Source organism: Lycorma delicatula, chromosome 10, assembly GCF_047948215.1.
Source record: "Lycorma delicatula isolate Av1 chromosome 10, ASM4794821v1, whole genome shotgun sequence".
NCBI classification, from domain to species: domain Eukaryota; kingdom Metazoa; phylum Arthropoda; class Insecta; order Hemiptera; family Fulgoridae; genus Lycorma; species Lycorma delicatula.
Window position 1 is genome coordinate 60,061,805 of NC_134464.1, and position 15,710 is coordinate 60,077,514.

The window sequence follows — 15,710 nt, forward strand, 5'->3', positions numbered from 1 at the left end:
TTACATCCGATTCATCTGTCACATTCATAACACATCTAAACCTAAATTAAAATAACGTTTAGCAAACATACGTTATAAATAATAACGTTTAACAAATTTAAATTAACAAATAAATACGTTTAATAAAAATACACCGATAGATCTAGGGAAAATACTCTAGGGACCTAGGTGGTTAAGAAATTTGCCTAGGGGAAAAAAGATGAGAACAAGGAAATGGGAGAATAAAAAGAAAGACCCACTTCAGGATTCTTGAAACAAGATAGATTCCACTCAAAAGAGTATTTTCCTATAGGTGGGGTATTTTTGTTTATTTTTGGTATGGCATCATCACTAATTACACGCGGCCGCAACACACTTATAGCAGTCATAATATGTTTTGTACAATGAACATCCACTTGCGAACTGGATAAGACTTCCTTAAGGTAAACAGTAAAGTTTTAAGATACAGAAACTTTACGGAACCCTGTCTATCTCGAGGTATGTAAAATTATCTAACTGAAAGAGAAATTGTCCCGCCGGACCCACACTAAAGGAAAGAAAGAATTTAATTTGACATGGGGGACCCTCGAGGTTTGAGAATTGCGGGGAAAGTGAAGATGCGCGAAATGCGCACCTACATCTGATAGCATACGAAAGGGTAGGGTAGTCCTCCGGCGGAGGAATATGTCAGCCACCTGGAGTGGAAGTCGACACGTTCTGTTGAAGCTAGAGGGACCCCGATGGGTAGGCCTTTTGGAGAAGGGTAAAACAAGGTGAGCAGAAAGACTGGTGCCACGGGACACTAAGGCAACTGGTTTTGCTCAACGGCGAGGGACCAGCCCAGGAACCAGTTGTGGGTGCTTAATAAGTATGAAAAAAAAAGACCAAGGTTGTAAAACCCACCGGGTTGGTCTGGTGGTGAACACGTCTTCGCAAATCAACTGATTTTGACGTCGAGAGTTCCGGCGTTCAAGTCCAAAGGCAGTTACGTTTATACGGATTTGAATACTAGATCGTGGATACCGGTATTCTTTGGTGGTTCGATTTCAATTAACCACACATTTCAGAAATGGTCGACCTGAGACTTTACAAGATTACACTTCAATTGCACTCATACATATCATCCTAAGTCATCATCTGAAGTAATACCTGACGGTGATTCCCGGAGGCTAAACAGGGAAAAAAATTACGGTTGTAGGGAAATTTTGAGAGAAGTTATGTTGGTAGCTCTGATAGCCTGCAACCCAAAGGTTTGTGTATCACAGCTGTTCAAACCATCACACCAGTTTTTGTATTGTTTCTGTGGTGTGTTTAGTTCGTTACTATATTCACTGTTCAAGAAAAAGCAGTGGCAGGATGAATTAAGTCCGTAATTTTTAATTCAACGTACATTTCGACGTGAATGTGAAAAACAGCCCACGCATGAAAAAAATATATACGACGTTGGTTGAAACAGTTCGAAGAAACTGGATCTTTTCTCAAGGAAAAATCAACCGGCAGACCACGTGTATTAGACGAAACTGTTAACGAATTAGATTATCGCGAAGTCCCAACAAAACCATTTCTCGTCGAAGCCACGAGTTTAATATACCGAAAACAACAATTCACAAAGTTTTACTCAAAAGATTGAAATTAAACGCATTTAAAATCCAGCTACTGCAGAAACTGAAACCTGATGATGGAGAAAAACGTTCCAATTTCACTCTCGAAATTTTCCATAAAATTAATGAAATCGAAACATTTTTAGACGATATAATTTTTACGGATGAAGCTACATTCCATATTAAAGGGTATGTTAGCAAACAAAATTCACGATTATGGGGACCTGAAAACCCACATGTAATTTTTGAGAAACGAAGCTACACGCCTAAAATTAACGTTTGGGGTGGTGTGATGAAAAATCTTGCAATTAGGCCCTTTTTCTTTGCTGAAAAGACTATTAATGGAAATTATTATCTCGATATGTTAACAATTATTGCTTTACCCGACCGGATGAACTCAAAAACAATCAACGCATTTATTCTAACAGCTGTCCTTGTATTCGTCAGCCACGAATTTTTGAACGAAAAATTTGGACATTGTTGGACAGGCCGGCAAGGAGCTATACCCTAGCCTCCAAGGATTTTTTCTTGTGGAGGTACGTAAATAACATTGTTTATTCGCAAAAAATACGCGACCTACGTCACTTAAAGGAAAAGATTATTGAAGCAACTGTAACCATAACAGAACGTATGTTAATTCGGGTACCGACAGAAATTGAGTATCGATTGGACATTTGCCAAGCGACTAGTGGTGAATGTATTGAAATTTATTAGTTATGTAAAAAAAACTGTATGAGATGACAAATTCGATAAATAAACATCAACAATAAATAACTTTATTTTCATTTAATCCATATTCAAAACACCACCATTCTTTTACGAAGACCTTTATTTTTATTCTTGTGTAGCCTCTTAGAATTACCGTTCAGGTATTAATTCAGGCGATGAATGAGGAAGATATGTATGAGTGTAAATGAAATGCAGTCTTGACAACCTCAGTTCGACCATCCTGAGATGTGTGGTTAATGGAAATCCAACCACCAAAGAACACCGGTATCCACGATCTAGTATTCAAATCCGTATAAAAGTAACTGTTTTTACCAGGACTTGAACGCTGGAACACTCGACTTCCAAATCAGCTGATTTGGAAAGACGCGTTCAGCACTAGACAACCCGGTGGGTTTTTACGAAGACCCTATACTTCAATTAAAATAAATCCTTCCGGAAAATAGAACCAAATGCTTTCTATTCATGGCATACAATGTAAACCGGTAAAACTTAGCCGATATATAGTAACATAATGCTCTTGAAATATCAACCTCTAATTTCATTTTTGTTAATTTTATTATGATAAATAAAATTTAACATTTTTTAACAATAAAAAAATATGTAAATATTCACAACATTAAGTAATTTTTAAAACCGATGTTACATTATAATGTTCCAATTACATTTGTTTGTCATACTTAAGAAAGACGGACAAACAACTTGTATTAAATTCATTAAACTAATTACTCATCAAATCACGTCCGTAGAAACCGCTTCTTTTAGAGTGATCTCATCTTACAACCGGAAAACAAGTTGGTTTTAGTTCTTTGCAAAGTTATAGGTATATGTATATACACGTACAAGCACATACCATTCTTCGTCTTTGAAATCATTAGTTTCAAAGGTTACAGATGTGGATTACATATCATTAAATTAAAAAAAAAAATTATTCCAACAGTCACAGAGTTCCGTTATAACCTGCTATTTTTATTAACTTATTTATCTTCCTTTATAAATTTTATTACGTTTTTTAAAAATATATATTATAACTATACATTTACTAAGCAGACTTAAGCTAACTTAGTATAACGTTAAATACCGGTATACGTCTACTTTCTGCATAAATTAGAAAACATTTTGTTAAGCAATAATATTTATTAAAATTGAAGAAATTTTAGCGATTTAAAAAAATTGAAAGTAAAGGATAACTGTATAAGGTTAAATGCACTTTCAGAGAGTAATATGAATAGAGATATCATATACGCTGGTTAAGTAAACTGTTTAGTTTGACCCACAAATTTTTCGTGATTTCTACTACTGCTTTAATTAATATTTTATTAAAATAATTTAATAAAAAACATAAAAAATCATTGAAAAATTATTATTTTTTTTTTTATAAATGACTGAAATTTCAACAAACTGCAATCAACTTAATTAAGATAACGATGCAATTAAGATATGACAATCAGAATTTTAGATATTTTAGTAATTAACATTGTAAAAAAAAATAAAAAGGTTTTGTATAAACCCGATTATTGGAAGAATCCAGACCGAAAATTTTCACGAAATAAAAATTCTTAAATTACGTAAATCATCGTAAATTTTTCGTCTTTATCCAAAATAATTTTTTGTGTGTGTGTATATATATGTATATATATACTTACACACACACACATATATATATATATATATATATATATATATATATATATGAAAATATTTTTATAAGTGAAAACTGAATAACAAACTTACGATTATTTCTCCTTTCATACTTCTCTATTGTTCTAAAAGTACGGTTATTTTGTTGCTTTTGCTATATTTTATTTAAATTATTTTTTTTACGATTCAATGGTGGTCTACAAAAATGTTTGAATTCGGCCGTAATTTTGATAAAACCTATTTCTTTGCGACAAACCTCCAGATCAAGCGGCACCAGTTATGCATTTTAAATCATCGTATTAAAATATTCCCATCATATCATATCGCACAGGATGAAAAGAATCTTGGGCGATGCATCTATCAGCTTTAAACGTGCTTTTTATGTATATAATTTATTAAAAGGTAATTTTTTTATTGTTAAAAACTAATTAATTATTATAACAAAAATGATAACATCCGTTTACTTCCATTATCATGGATAATTTTTATTTTTATTCGGTTTAATTTTTTAACAAAATTTTCAATATGGTAAGAATTATGAAAATCAGTAAACGTATTGTTTCCTTATTTCAACAGAACGTGGAAGAATTTTTTAATTATTATTTTTATATTAATTTCTATATTATCGTTCATAAAAATAGTTATTAAATTGTATTAATATCTTCTTCTTTTTTTTTTTGTTTAACCTCCGGATCCACCGTTAGGCATTCTTCAGAGAATGAGATGAATGATTTGTAGCGTGTGTGAAAATGCCATACCTGACCGAGATTCGAACCCCGGACTTCCGGATGAAAGGCCGAGACGCTACCACTCGCGCCACGGAGGCCGGCAGTATTAATATCTTACCTGAAATATAAATACTGTTTTTTTAATGACATATTTTTCTTTTTTAAAATTATTAAACAAAAGTTGGAAGTTTTTATTTATCTACTGAAAAAATTGAATAATTTTTTTTCTTTGATAAATCTTTTAGCCAAACCAAAGAGGAATATGAACGTATTTATTATGTAGAATATCATATTTATATCAATCATTGAACAATAATTTACCACAAATTTAATTTTATCTAAATAAATATTCTAGGGAATTGTTTTTTGTTTTTATTTTTACTTTCCCACCTAGCGCTATAGTAGATCTATAGCTTTAGAATCGAAAGTATTGTAATCGGTCCAATTTGGACAAATGCGGTTTTCACAGGATCTTGACGTTTTGACACCTAAGGAACCCAAAAAAACGGATGAAAACATCCGGGTTTTCCGGAAATTTAGTACATTTCTAGTATATATTTGTATGTACGTATGTCGTATTTTCTATATTTGTATGTATGTGATCGGTGTTGGTTTCTAAATCACCTTATATCTCCAGAACTACAGGACCAATTTTGACCAAACTTAGTCATATTACTTCAATACACAGAGCATTTAAGCAAATAAATTTTCAGCTTAAAACGACAAGGGGGTGAGCCTGTAGAGAAAGGGGACCTTCAGTATCTTCACCTTCTTCTTTCCATCTTCTTTCACCTAATTAAGGTCATATTTTTCTAAGGCATATTTGTTAACAATTAAAAATAACATTTGCAAAAAAGATTTTTGGGAAATCCTACCCCGAGCCTAAAAAATGTTATATAATTTTGAGCTTTGTTATAATCACTATGATGGTTGTTTTTCATTCTGGTTTCTTCTACTGTCGTCTATTTAAGCGTATAAATTAATCTTTACTTTCTTTTTCCTGTTTATCTTCCGGTAATTACCTTTCAAATAATACTTTAGAGGATGAATGAGGATGATATGTATGAGTGTAAATGAAGTGCAGACTTGTACAGTCTCAGTTCGACCATTCCTGAGATATGTGGTTAATTGAAACCCAACCACCAAAGAATCCACGATAACTAGTCCGGCCGGACTAGACCAAAAGTTATGCAATTTTTCCTTCTTTATTGTAATCAGGATTGCTTTAAAATGGGAGGTTCTTTTAACATTTTTCCTCTTTCCTTTTTTATTGTAATCAAGATCGCTTTAAAAAAAAGATTTTTTACAAAATTGAACTTAACTCCCACTTTGAGATTCCCGCAAAAAGTAACAAACATTTTCGTGTGAGGAATTAATTTATACATTTTCAAGGGCGCTGAAAACGATTTTAATATTTTAAGTTGTTGAAAGAAGCTTTTTTTTGGTAATACCAGATCAAAAATTTACGGTTTAACCTCAAGGCAATATTATTATAATTATAACGTGGGGTTTTTTCAATATATCATTAATATATTAATTATGTTTTATTTATAAATAGCCGCGTGACGGGAAAGTCCTACAACTGTGTTGTCAACTCTTTAACTTAACTTCTTAATTCTTCACAAAGAAAGAACTAGTTATTAATTTATACTGTTTACAATAAAGCGACATAAGTATAGTATAAACTATAAAACCGATTTTTAAAATAGGTGATGAAAAAACCGAATGGAATAAATAAATAATACTTTTTATAAATAAATTTTATTCTAATTGACTTTTTAAAAATGAATGCTATAAATTTTGTTTTAAATAAAATTTCTTCAATTACAAAAAATATAGGGCGTCTACAATAAAATGTTTTTAGAACGGAGGTAACATAAACTAGAGTTCGGTAAAATTAAGCTCTGTCAACGAACAGCAAAAATAGCTAAGGATCAGCTCAACCGTGCGTAATATTTTATGTAAAATGTAGATGAAATGGATGGATTATAACTTAAAAATCTTAAAATTAAAAAAAAAATTACACTTATTTATTACAAAAAGGTTCATAAATATATATAACATATACTGACCCGAAATCGTGAATACAGGTAGGATTAACAACAGCAGTTTTCTTCGTCGTTTGTAATAAAAATGCAGTGTATTGCGTAATAAGCATATCAGGTAAGCAGGCATTTCTTGAACCACTCATTAATGAAGGTGTTAACACAAATAAAACACTTGCAAACACTTGAAAAAAAAAACACACTGACACAATACTTAAACCCACAAACACTGTAAATGGTATGTTCACATAAAATTATTTATATATATTTTTTAAGACGCTGTCATATGAAATAAGAATCTTAGGAATTTTTTTATTAAAGAGACAAGGAATATGTACTTAAATACATCAAAACAAGCAAAACCTTCTACGATTATAACGACTATGTTATACTTAATTCGTTCTTCTTGACACTACAAAAAAATAAAAATCTTTTATTTATGCTAAGTAAATAAGGAATTCACTGTATTAAATGTAAACTACGTAATATACTGTAAAAGGAATTATTTACTAATATTTTAATTTAATACTAATTTTTTTTTTTTTTTTAATTAATCATTGAATTTTTTTATTTCATAAAATTATATGTGCATCTGAAAAAATTGAATTCTACCGATATTATAAAATATTATTAATAAACTATACTATGATGCCGGAGGATCACGATTCAAATGAAATTAAAATTATTAGTCACTTTGAAATGGATTTGAATACTTTTATTATAAATGTATTTCAGCCGAAGATATTCAGTTAAAATTGAAACATTACACTGTATGATTTAATGTATTGACTTGGTACTGGAAAAAATTAAATGCCAAATTGTATATAACCTAAAAAGCTGGATTTACAGCTAATTAAATTTAAGATATTCAGTAGCTGTACTAAAGAATCGTACATTTGATTTTTTTTCATTAATGGAAGTAAATAGGTGCAAGAAAAAATCTTTTTCACAATACGAGATTGAATCCTAATAAAAATTGGTCTAAAATCATTTATTTTTATTTATTTTTTTTTTTTTTACTAAAATAAAATTTATAACAAAAATAATAAAATATTTTTATGCATCAAATTCAACATCACGAGAACCTCCTAATGAGAAATTTAAAAAATTAAAAGAAAATATTTTGGTAAAAATATTTTTTTTTAAATATATTTATCAGTAACGTAATATTTTATTATTATTTTTTATAATGATTTTTATCGGAAAACTTTTTTTAATTGAAATGTTTAAGAAAATGTTGAAAAATTTAAATAAACACTTTTTAAAGAATAAAAAATTTGATATGGACAACACACCACTTCCTTGTACACCTATTTAATTATATTTGCACATTTTTTTTAAAATGAAAAGTACATAAAATTTTATTTCATTGAAAACTTCTGATATTTTTTCTTTTTTTTTTTTTTTGTTATTGAATTATTATTTATCGTAAAAATATTTTTACAATGAGAAGTTAATAATTATATATAAATCAATATATTTAAATTTAAAAAAATTTAAAAAAAGGAGATGAAGTCTGATTCGAACCGATGTGCCTTCCCTTAAGATCCAAATATTTTATAAATTAAAATTTTACTTGATTATAACTCAGGAACCAATGAAAATACGTATCACTAATGATATACGTTGAAACGCTCTCACTGAGAGTTTATGACTGCAGTTAAGGAAAAGTCCAAAATCCAAATTTGTTTAGATTTTGGCCACTTTTGGTTCAGTCAATTGCAAACAAAAGGGAAGGTGCATAACTTCCTAAAGATGTTACAACAGTCCTAGATCCAAAATTTCAACACTCTACGGTTAATCGTTTTTGAGTTATGCGAGATACATACGTACGTACAGACGTCACGCCGAAACTAATCAAAATGGATTCAGGGATGGTCAAAATGGATATTTCCATTGAAATCTGTAAAGTGAAATCTTTTGCGATCACAATACTTCCTTTACTTCGTACAAGGAAGTAAAAAACACTTACGGTTTGTCACACGATCAAAGCAAAAAGAATAAAGCTATAATAGGTTCATTAGTTTTCTTATACACATATAAAAAGATAATATTAAATAACACTTATTCTTTTTACAAAATTTAGTTATTTGTAAATTTTTAAGATATGTTTAAAAGTTGTATAAAAATAATGTTTTTTCAAAAACATTTTTTTTATGTATTTAACTTTATGTATTCAATTTATGCATATAACCTTTGTATTTATTGGTTGTTTTAAATAATTTATTTTTAATAAATTGAAAAATATTAATGGTTAAATAATACTAATCCTTTCAAAGAAAAAATAAAACTATTCCACAAATAGAAATAGATCAATTAAATAAAAATCCGTCAAAAAAAAAACTGTATGGCAAATATAGTTATCGATTCAAGAGTTGTCACATCGTAACTACTACTAGCATTCTGAAAACATTGTGCATGACAGTGGAGGAACTGAAAACATTACAATAATATTCAAAATAATCCCTACTGTACATCACAGTTTCTTAGTTCAGTCATAATTGCAATGAATTTGCAAGGCATATTATAAATCCCTTCTTTTTTTCAAAGTGAATTAATACCATACTTCAGCGGTCGGCAACGCGGGTGCCGTGGCGCCCTCACTATATTACACACCTACTAAGCCCAATAACCGTAACGGCGGCGCGCGTATATAAGACAATATAATTGTGCAAGCTCTGTATCAGCAAATAACAATCAAGGTCATATCCCTTGCGACTTAGCACGTAGGAATATTATCGCTTCTGATAAATTTGGTAGTATGTTACCGTATTCTGAGTGTTATTATTATTGAATATATTTTATTATTTATGTATTATTTTGGTAACCATATCATGGATGATGGTGCGCTTTTCACTATCAAATACGTATCGTACTGGTTGAATGGATAAATAACCCATCATGAATAATTGTAAAAGAAAAAGAAAAAATTAAAATTTTTAACTTAATTAAAAATTTATTGTTTTAATGTGACTGGGAATAACAATTTTGTTTTATTGATTTTAAAAGAAATGTATCGGCTTATTGTATAATAATAGCGTGGCGCCCCCAATAACTTCTGAATTTATTTTACGCCCTTACTGACAAAAACGTTTGCTGACCTCTGCTGTACTTCATTATGCGGCACGTTTTGTTAATCATGTAATGATCTTTAATCAGATAATAATAAATTCAGATCAAAAGTATGCTCATGCGATCTTCATGTTAAACACTATCATGATTAAAAGAAAGAAATAATAAAAGTTACATTTTCCTTTTATGAGCTTCCTAATACACTTTTTATAAAAAGAAAACGTATCCAAGTAAAAAGTTAAATATGACCATCAACTGTTAAACAGAGTATGTCAGGAGCTGTCAGCCAAACTTAAGGGACTGACTGATTGTAGGCATCAAAAATAAACAAAAAAGTTAATTTGTTCAAATTCCTAATCTCGCTTCATTTTCTCTGTGTTTTTTTCAATAATAATTTATATCTTAAGAACGAATTGTTACAATTTAATGGAATTGTGTTGGAACATGTTCCGAACCACATGTACAAAATAAATAAGTTTAAAAATTCAAAATGGTTGATATTTAAATGGTGAAAACGAGCACAAAATTACCTACTTTAACAATTTCAACTTTATTTCAGTTGTTTAACAATTTTAACAGTTAATGAGGTGTTATTCTATTCACAATAAAAGATTTAACATTTTATCTAATAAAATATAATTCAATAAAAGTAATATTTACCAAACGAGTTATTACTGATTAAAAAACTTAAATTGAATTTTCAAACTTATTTATTTTGTGGATATTTTCGGGTACATCAAATTTCATCACAATATTTTAATCCATTCCTAATATAAAAATTCTTATTGAACAAAAATAAATAATAAAATTACAGGACAGAGGGAAAAACGAAGCGAGATTGGGAATTTGTGCACACGAACCTTTTTGTTTATTTTGATGTCCTGAATCGGGTACCTTAAAAAATTTGGATATCACCTTTCAGGATACTCTTTATGAAATGAAAAAAAAGACTACGCTTAAGAATAGTTCATATAATAATTACTTAAGATTAGACGGCTAGTTCGTTATATATCATCGATAGATGCAGCGGAAAAAGTTTACAAAAAGAGTTAAATAAAAAAGTGAATACAGGTCCCACCGAATTTTAAGATTCATTTTTTTTTTTTTGCTTTCCTGACCAATTTAGTAAAAATTTCCTGACTTTCCTAATGTTATGCTACTGCCGTTTACTCTCCAAAATATCTACAATTTTATTTTTTTGCAGCCTCCACCAACCCCATATCTGCCGAACTTATGCCTATTTTTTTATTATTTATTATTACAAGTTTATTTTTTAATGATTTTTTTTATAATGCAAATTTAAAATTAGGCTATTTTTTGTAATAAATCGTTTCAGTAAATTACATTGCAAAGTAAAAAAAAAAAAGTTTCTCGCATAAAAAAGAACTCACTATAACTAAAAGTAACAACTGATAAAAAATAAAATGTTATTAGAAATAAAGTAACTACAGAAATTTTTAAAAACAATCGGCACCTAATATTGTTTAAAACTTTTTCACAAAAACTAGCTACATTATTTTACAAAGTAAAAAAAAAAAAAACATCCATATTTAATAACTTGGTTGGCGTAAATATTCTAAGAAACACAATTTCAATTTAACAAAGAATATAAGAACGATAACAACTTTTTTTTTCTTGTTTAACCTCCGGGACCACCATGATTCAGAGGATGTGATGAATGATTTGTAACGTGTGTGAAAAATGCCATGCCCGACCGGGAATCGAACCCGGGACTTACGGATGAAAGGCCGAGACGCCACCACTCGCACCACGGAGGCGGGCGTACTATTACAACTTAAGGGAAACTACAATCATTGTGATAACAGATAAGAAAACTAGGACACAACATTTTATTTTGTACAGAAAACGAACATTTACTTGAAAAATATTTCGTCATTATTATTCTAACATATACAACAAAAAAAAAATTAAAAAAATAATAACATGAGATTTCATTTCAGACGCATTATAATGTACGTATAAAACACAGAGCAACTTATCTTTAATATCTTTAGGTTCCTAATCGTTTGTCCTTTTCTAAAAGTTTAATTTTGGCGGCTATCTGTTCTTCTTTTCCTAAGATTGTAGCTTTCCAGTTTTTTTTTATCTCTGCTTGCATTTCGCTTATTTTTTCTACAAGACATTCTTCATATCGTCTTCTAGAGCTTCTCACTGCAGCGAGCATTTTTTCGGCAATGAAAACATCCTCCTTGTTCCCAGCATCTACAATCGCAATGAAAACTTTTTGTTGATAAATTATTGTGTCTGTTCGTGAAAATTCTCTATTAGAAGAGATTTTTTTAACGGAAAAGCCATCTCTGAATTCTGATGCAATTTTTTCTGTTTTTTTTTTTTTTTTTTTTTTTTTTAAATTCCTGACTAACGTTATATTTCCTGACTTTTCCGGCCTGTAGGAACCATGCAAGAAAAAACCATAGATGATGTTAACAAACAAACATTATAAAACGTTGGTATGTCTTTCATTATAAAATATTTTAACATAATTTCCTAAGTACTGTTTATTTGTCAATTAATTTTTGTTCACAATAATTATTTATATTTTTTCATTTATCTCTATTTGTTTGTTTAACTTCACACACACACACACACACACAATTTTCTTTCAATGTCAATTAGTGGTTGTTTAACAAGTGAAATCGCCATCTAGGTTTAGATTTTACCAAAGCACTATTTCATCGTAATTTTGTAAACTTGATTCTTTCATACAGTAAAACATAAATAAACAATAAATAGATAAAAGTAATAAAAATGGTTGGTAAATTGAAAAAAAAATTATTCAAAACTTAATACAGTATAAAGATAAATAACTATGAGATAATAAAAATAAAAATATATATATATATATATATATATATATATATAATCACTAATTCAAAAGTAAGAAACCAACTTTCTTTTTAACTGAAATAGTCGGGTTAATGAAGTAAAATTATAAAATACAAATAAAAAACCCCGCAATTACCAATAATAAATAGTAAACCGCAGAATGCAAACATATTAACAAGTAGTGAGACAAGAAAAAAAATAATAACAAAGATTTATAGGTTGTAAAAAAAATAATAAATAAAATATTAACCTGAAAGTTTATAGCGTTTAAAGAATTTTTCAATGACGTAACTTTCGTTTAACTAGAATAAATGTTTCACAGATCTTTAAACGCAATAATCAGTATCCAATAGCAGAAGAAGAAAAAGTATATAATGACGGAAGAAATAAGGTGATCGTCGTAAACAAATTTTAATGATTCATAACTATTTATGTACCAGGCATAAATTCTGTTGCATAAAAATAAATATAAATTCTATCTAATCAAGTAGCTCGTGCTTTTCTAATTTTTAAAGTATAACTTATTCAAACGCACAAACACATACGCATACACACACCATATAAATGAGAAAATAAAAGAGAGAGTTATTTACATTAAATTAAATTTTACTTCACAAAGAAATGTTAGAAGCTTAATTAATTTTCAATAAATATATTACATAAAATAAAAATGCACGCAAAATAAAATAAAGACTGACACAACACATTACAGTATTACAGTTTTTTTTTTCACTTTCAAATTTAGAACGTGAACATTCCAGTTAATGAAAATAAATACTGTATATTACAATATCGAAAATCAGTGTCACCACAGCTGCTCTACTAGGTTTCCGTATTCCTGATTAATATTTAAAGGATGAAATTACTTTTAATTTGATTGATTTTTTATTTTTTTTTTAAATTATAATTTAATCTTTGATCTTCAATCAAACGGCATTGCCTCAGTGTAAGATCGAGGAAAAATTGATATAACTAAAACCTAGTCCGTATTAATTTATTCTTATTATACTGTTCAGATATAATTTTATTTCGAAAAAATATATATATATAAAAATAAATATTTTTGATACTTTTTTTGAAATAAATATTTTTTGAGATGTATTAAAACGTACAAATATTTTTTAATAACAAAACTAGTTGGAAATTGTATGAAAAATACTATCTACAAACAGAGGACCCGGAATATATATATACGAAGATACATTAATTTTAAAGTTTTTGGTGTTAAATCCTTATTGCCAAGCAAGTGTTTTACACCGGCAAGTATTATATATTTTTTTGTACAAAATCCTAAAACAAATTGGCAAATCTGCAACATTCCCTTCCCGTAAACCGTTATATATTTATTTAGAAACGACAAGCTGACGCCCAATTACAGTTTTAGAGTGATAGGTGAATTTTGTCAAGCCTGAATGGGATTTGAAACCATAACCTTCCATATGAAAAAGGTAGGTATTATAAAATAATAACTAAAAATAAAATTAATAAACAATCTGCTCATCATAACCTCCTTTAATGTTTAATTTAAAAAAAAGTTTATTAATAATGAAGCTAACACTGTGGACCACATCTGTGTGATGTACAATGCGAACAACATCAAATTATATTAGAGAAGAAAAAAAATTAATTTGAATTAAGCAGAACTATTAAGGACTTTATGAATAATAATGGCCTATAATTTGAAAGAATTTTGTTACGGATTTTCGAATCATAATCAGCGTTTCGAAACACACGTTTAAAAACAGGCTCTTGTTTAAATTAAATGTAAAATGTATATTTTTAATTTTAATAAATATTTATTTAATTAGAATACTAATTTTATAAAATAAAATTTTTTCATTAAAAAATATTTCTTTTCATGTAAATCAGTAGAAGTATATATATATATATATATATATATATATATATATATATATATATATATATACTTCGATAGATATAGATATAGATTTTTTATAGATAACTACTGGAAAAGGCAGGATGATATAAGAATATAAAGTGAAAAATAATTTATATATTTTTCCAGATTAATATCTGTGTCATGTTAAATTATACAATTTTTTCTTCAGTTTTTGTAAAAAAAAGAAAAAAATTAATATTTTTCTAGCCGGATGAAGTGACATAAATAATGTTAGAAAATGTTTAACAGTTTCTTTTATTTGTTTCTCTCTCTTACTCTACCACATACACACACACCGAAAAAAATAGGAAAAAGGATATTAAATATATAGGCAAATAACAAGTATTTCTATAAGAAACGATGAGAAACATCAAATCACTGTAAAAAGTTAACAAAAAACAATATAACAGTGATATCGGTATAAATATTTCAATAATAGTGATAATAAAAATTTATTGAAAAAGAAAACTATAAATATCAATAAAACAATTAAAAGTACAACGCCTACTCGTAATAAAAATAAATAAATAATAAATTTAAAAAAATAAACTGAAATTAAAATGTTAAGACAACGATTATAACGGCCACTTCGTTTTTAAGAAAACATTATTACGAAATTCCAAATAATAATTTACTTAAAACGCGAACGAAATATTTATAAAAAATAATTAGATAAATAAGGTATTGGAAGGGTAGATAAAAAATGATAACAAGATAAAGACAAACAAACACACAGCAAATCACTATAAACAGACAGCACTTCACACGCGTACGATGTACACCGTTTAACAGCCGGTAATGGACTGGGACTAACGTTAGAAAAGTAGAATGGCCACAAGCGAGGAAGCAATATACAAGTGGCAAGAGATTCTCCCCACTGGTAAGGCTAACTTGCTAACTAAAGAAGGCGGCAAGCTGCCACACGTTTGTCTCGTCTAGATCTATCTACCTACACACGCATGCACACACACACTAAGTAAAAAATATTTGACTCATTCGACAGAATGTTTCCTATTCCTAAATTCATCGTATCGTGAATAAGTTTTCTGTGAGTTTGTTTACATATATTTAACTTTTAAAAAATAGCACAACTTTTAACAAGATTTTTTTAACCTTTTTTTCTTTTTTAAAAAATTTATAGAAAATTAAATAAACAATTACACACACACAC

The 15,710-nt window shown here is 28.6% G+C and overlaps 1 protein-coding gene across 1 annotated transcript in view; it reads right to left on the minus strand.

The window, feature by feature from the left end:
• The window catches only part of LOC142331610 (protein sprint-like), a 747,263-nt gene extending 731,921 nt beyond the window's left edge, over window positions 1–15,342 (minus strand). Inside the window, exons 1-3 of the mRNA XM_075377633.1 lie at window positions 15,274–15,342; window positions 12,890–13,088; window positions 6,748–7,132 (exon numbers count right to left, since the gene is read on the minus strand). Coding sequence (XP_075233748.1) covers window positions 6,748–6,866 — 119 coding nt within the window. The 5' untranslated portion in view covers window positions 6,867–7,132; window positions 12,890–13,088; window positions 15,274–15,342. The remainder of the gene's footprint in view (window positions 1–6,747; window positions 7,133–12,889; window positions 13,089–15,273) is intronic.
• Between the last annotated feature and the right edge of the window lie 368 nt (window positions 15,343–15,710).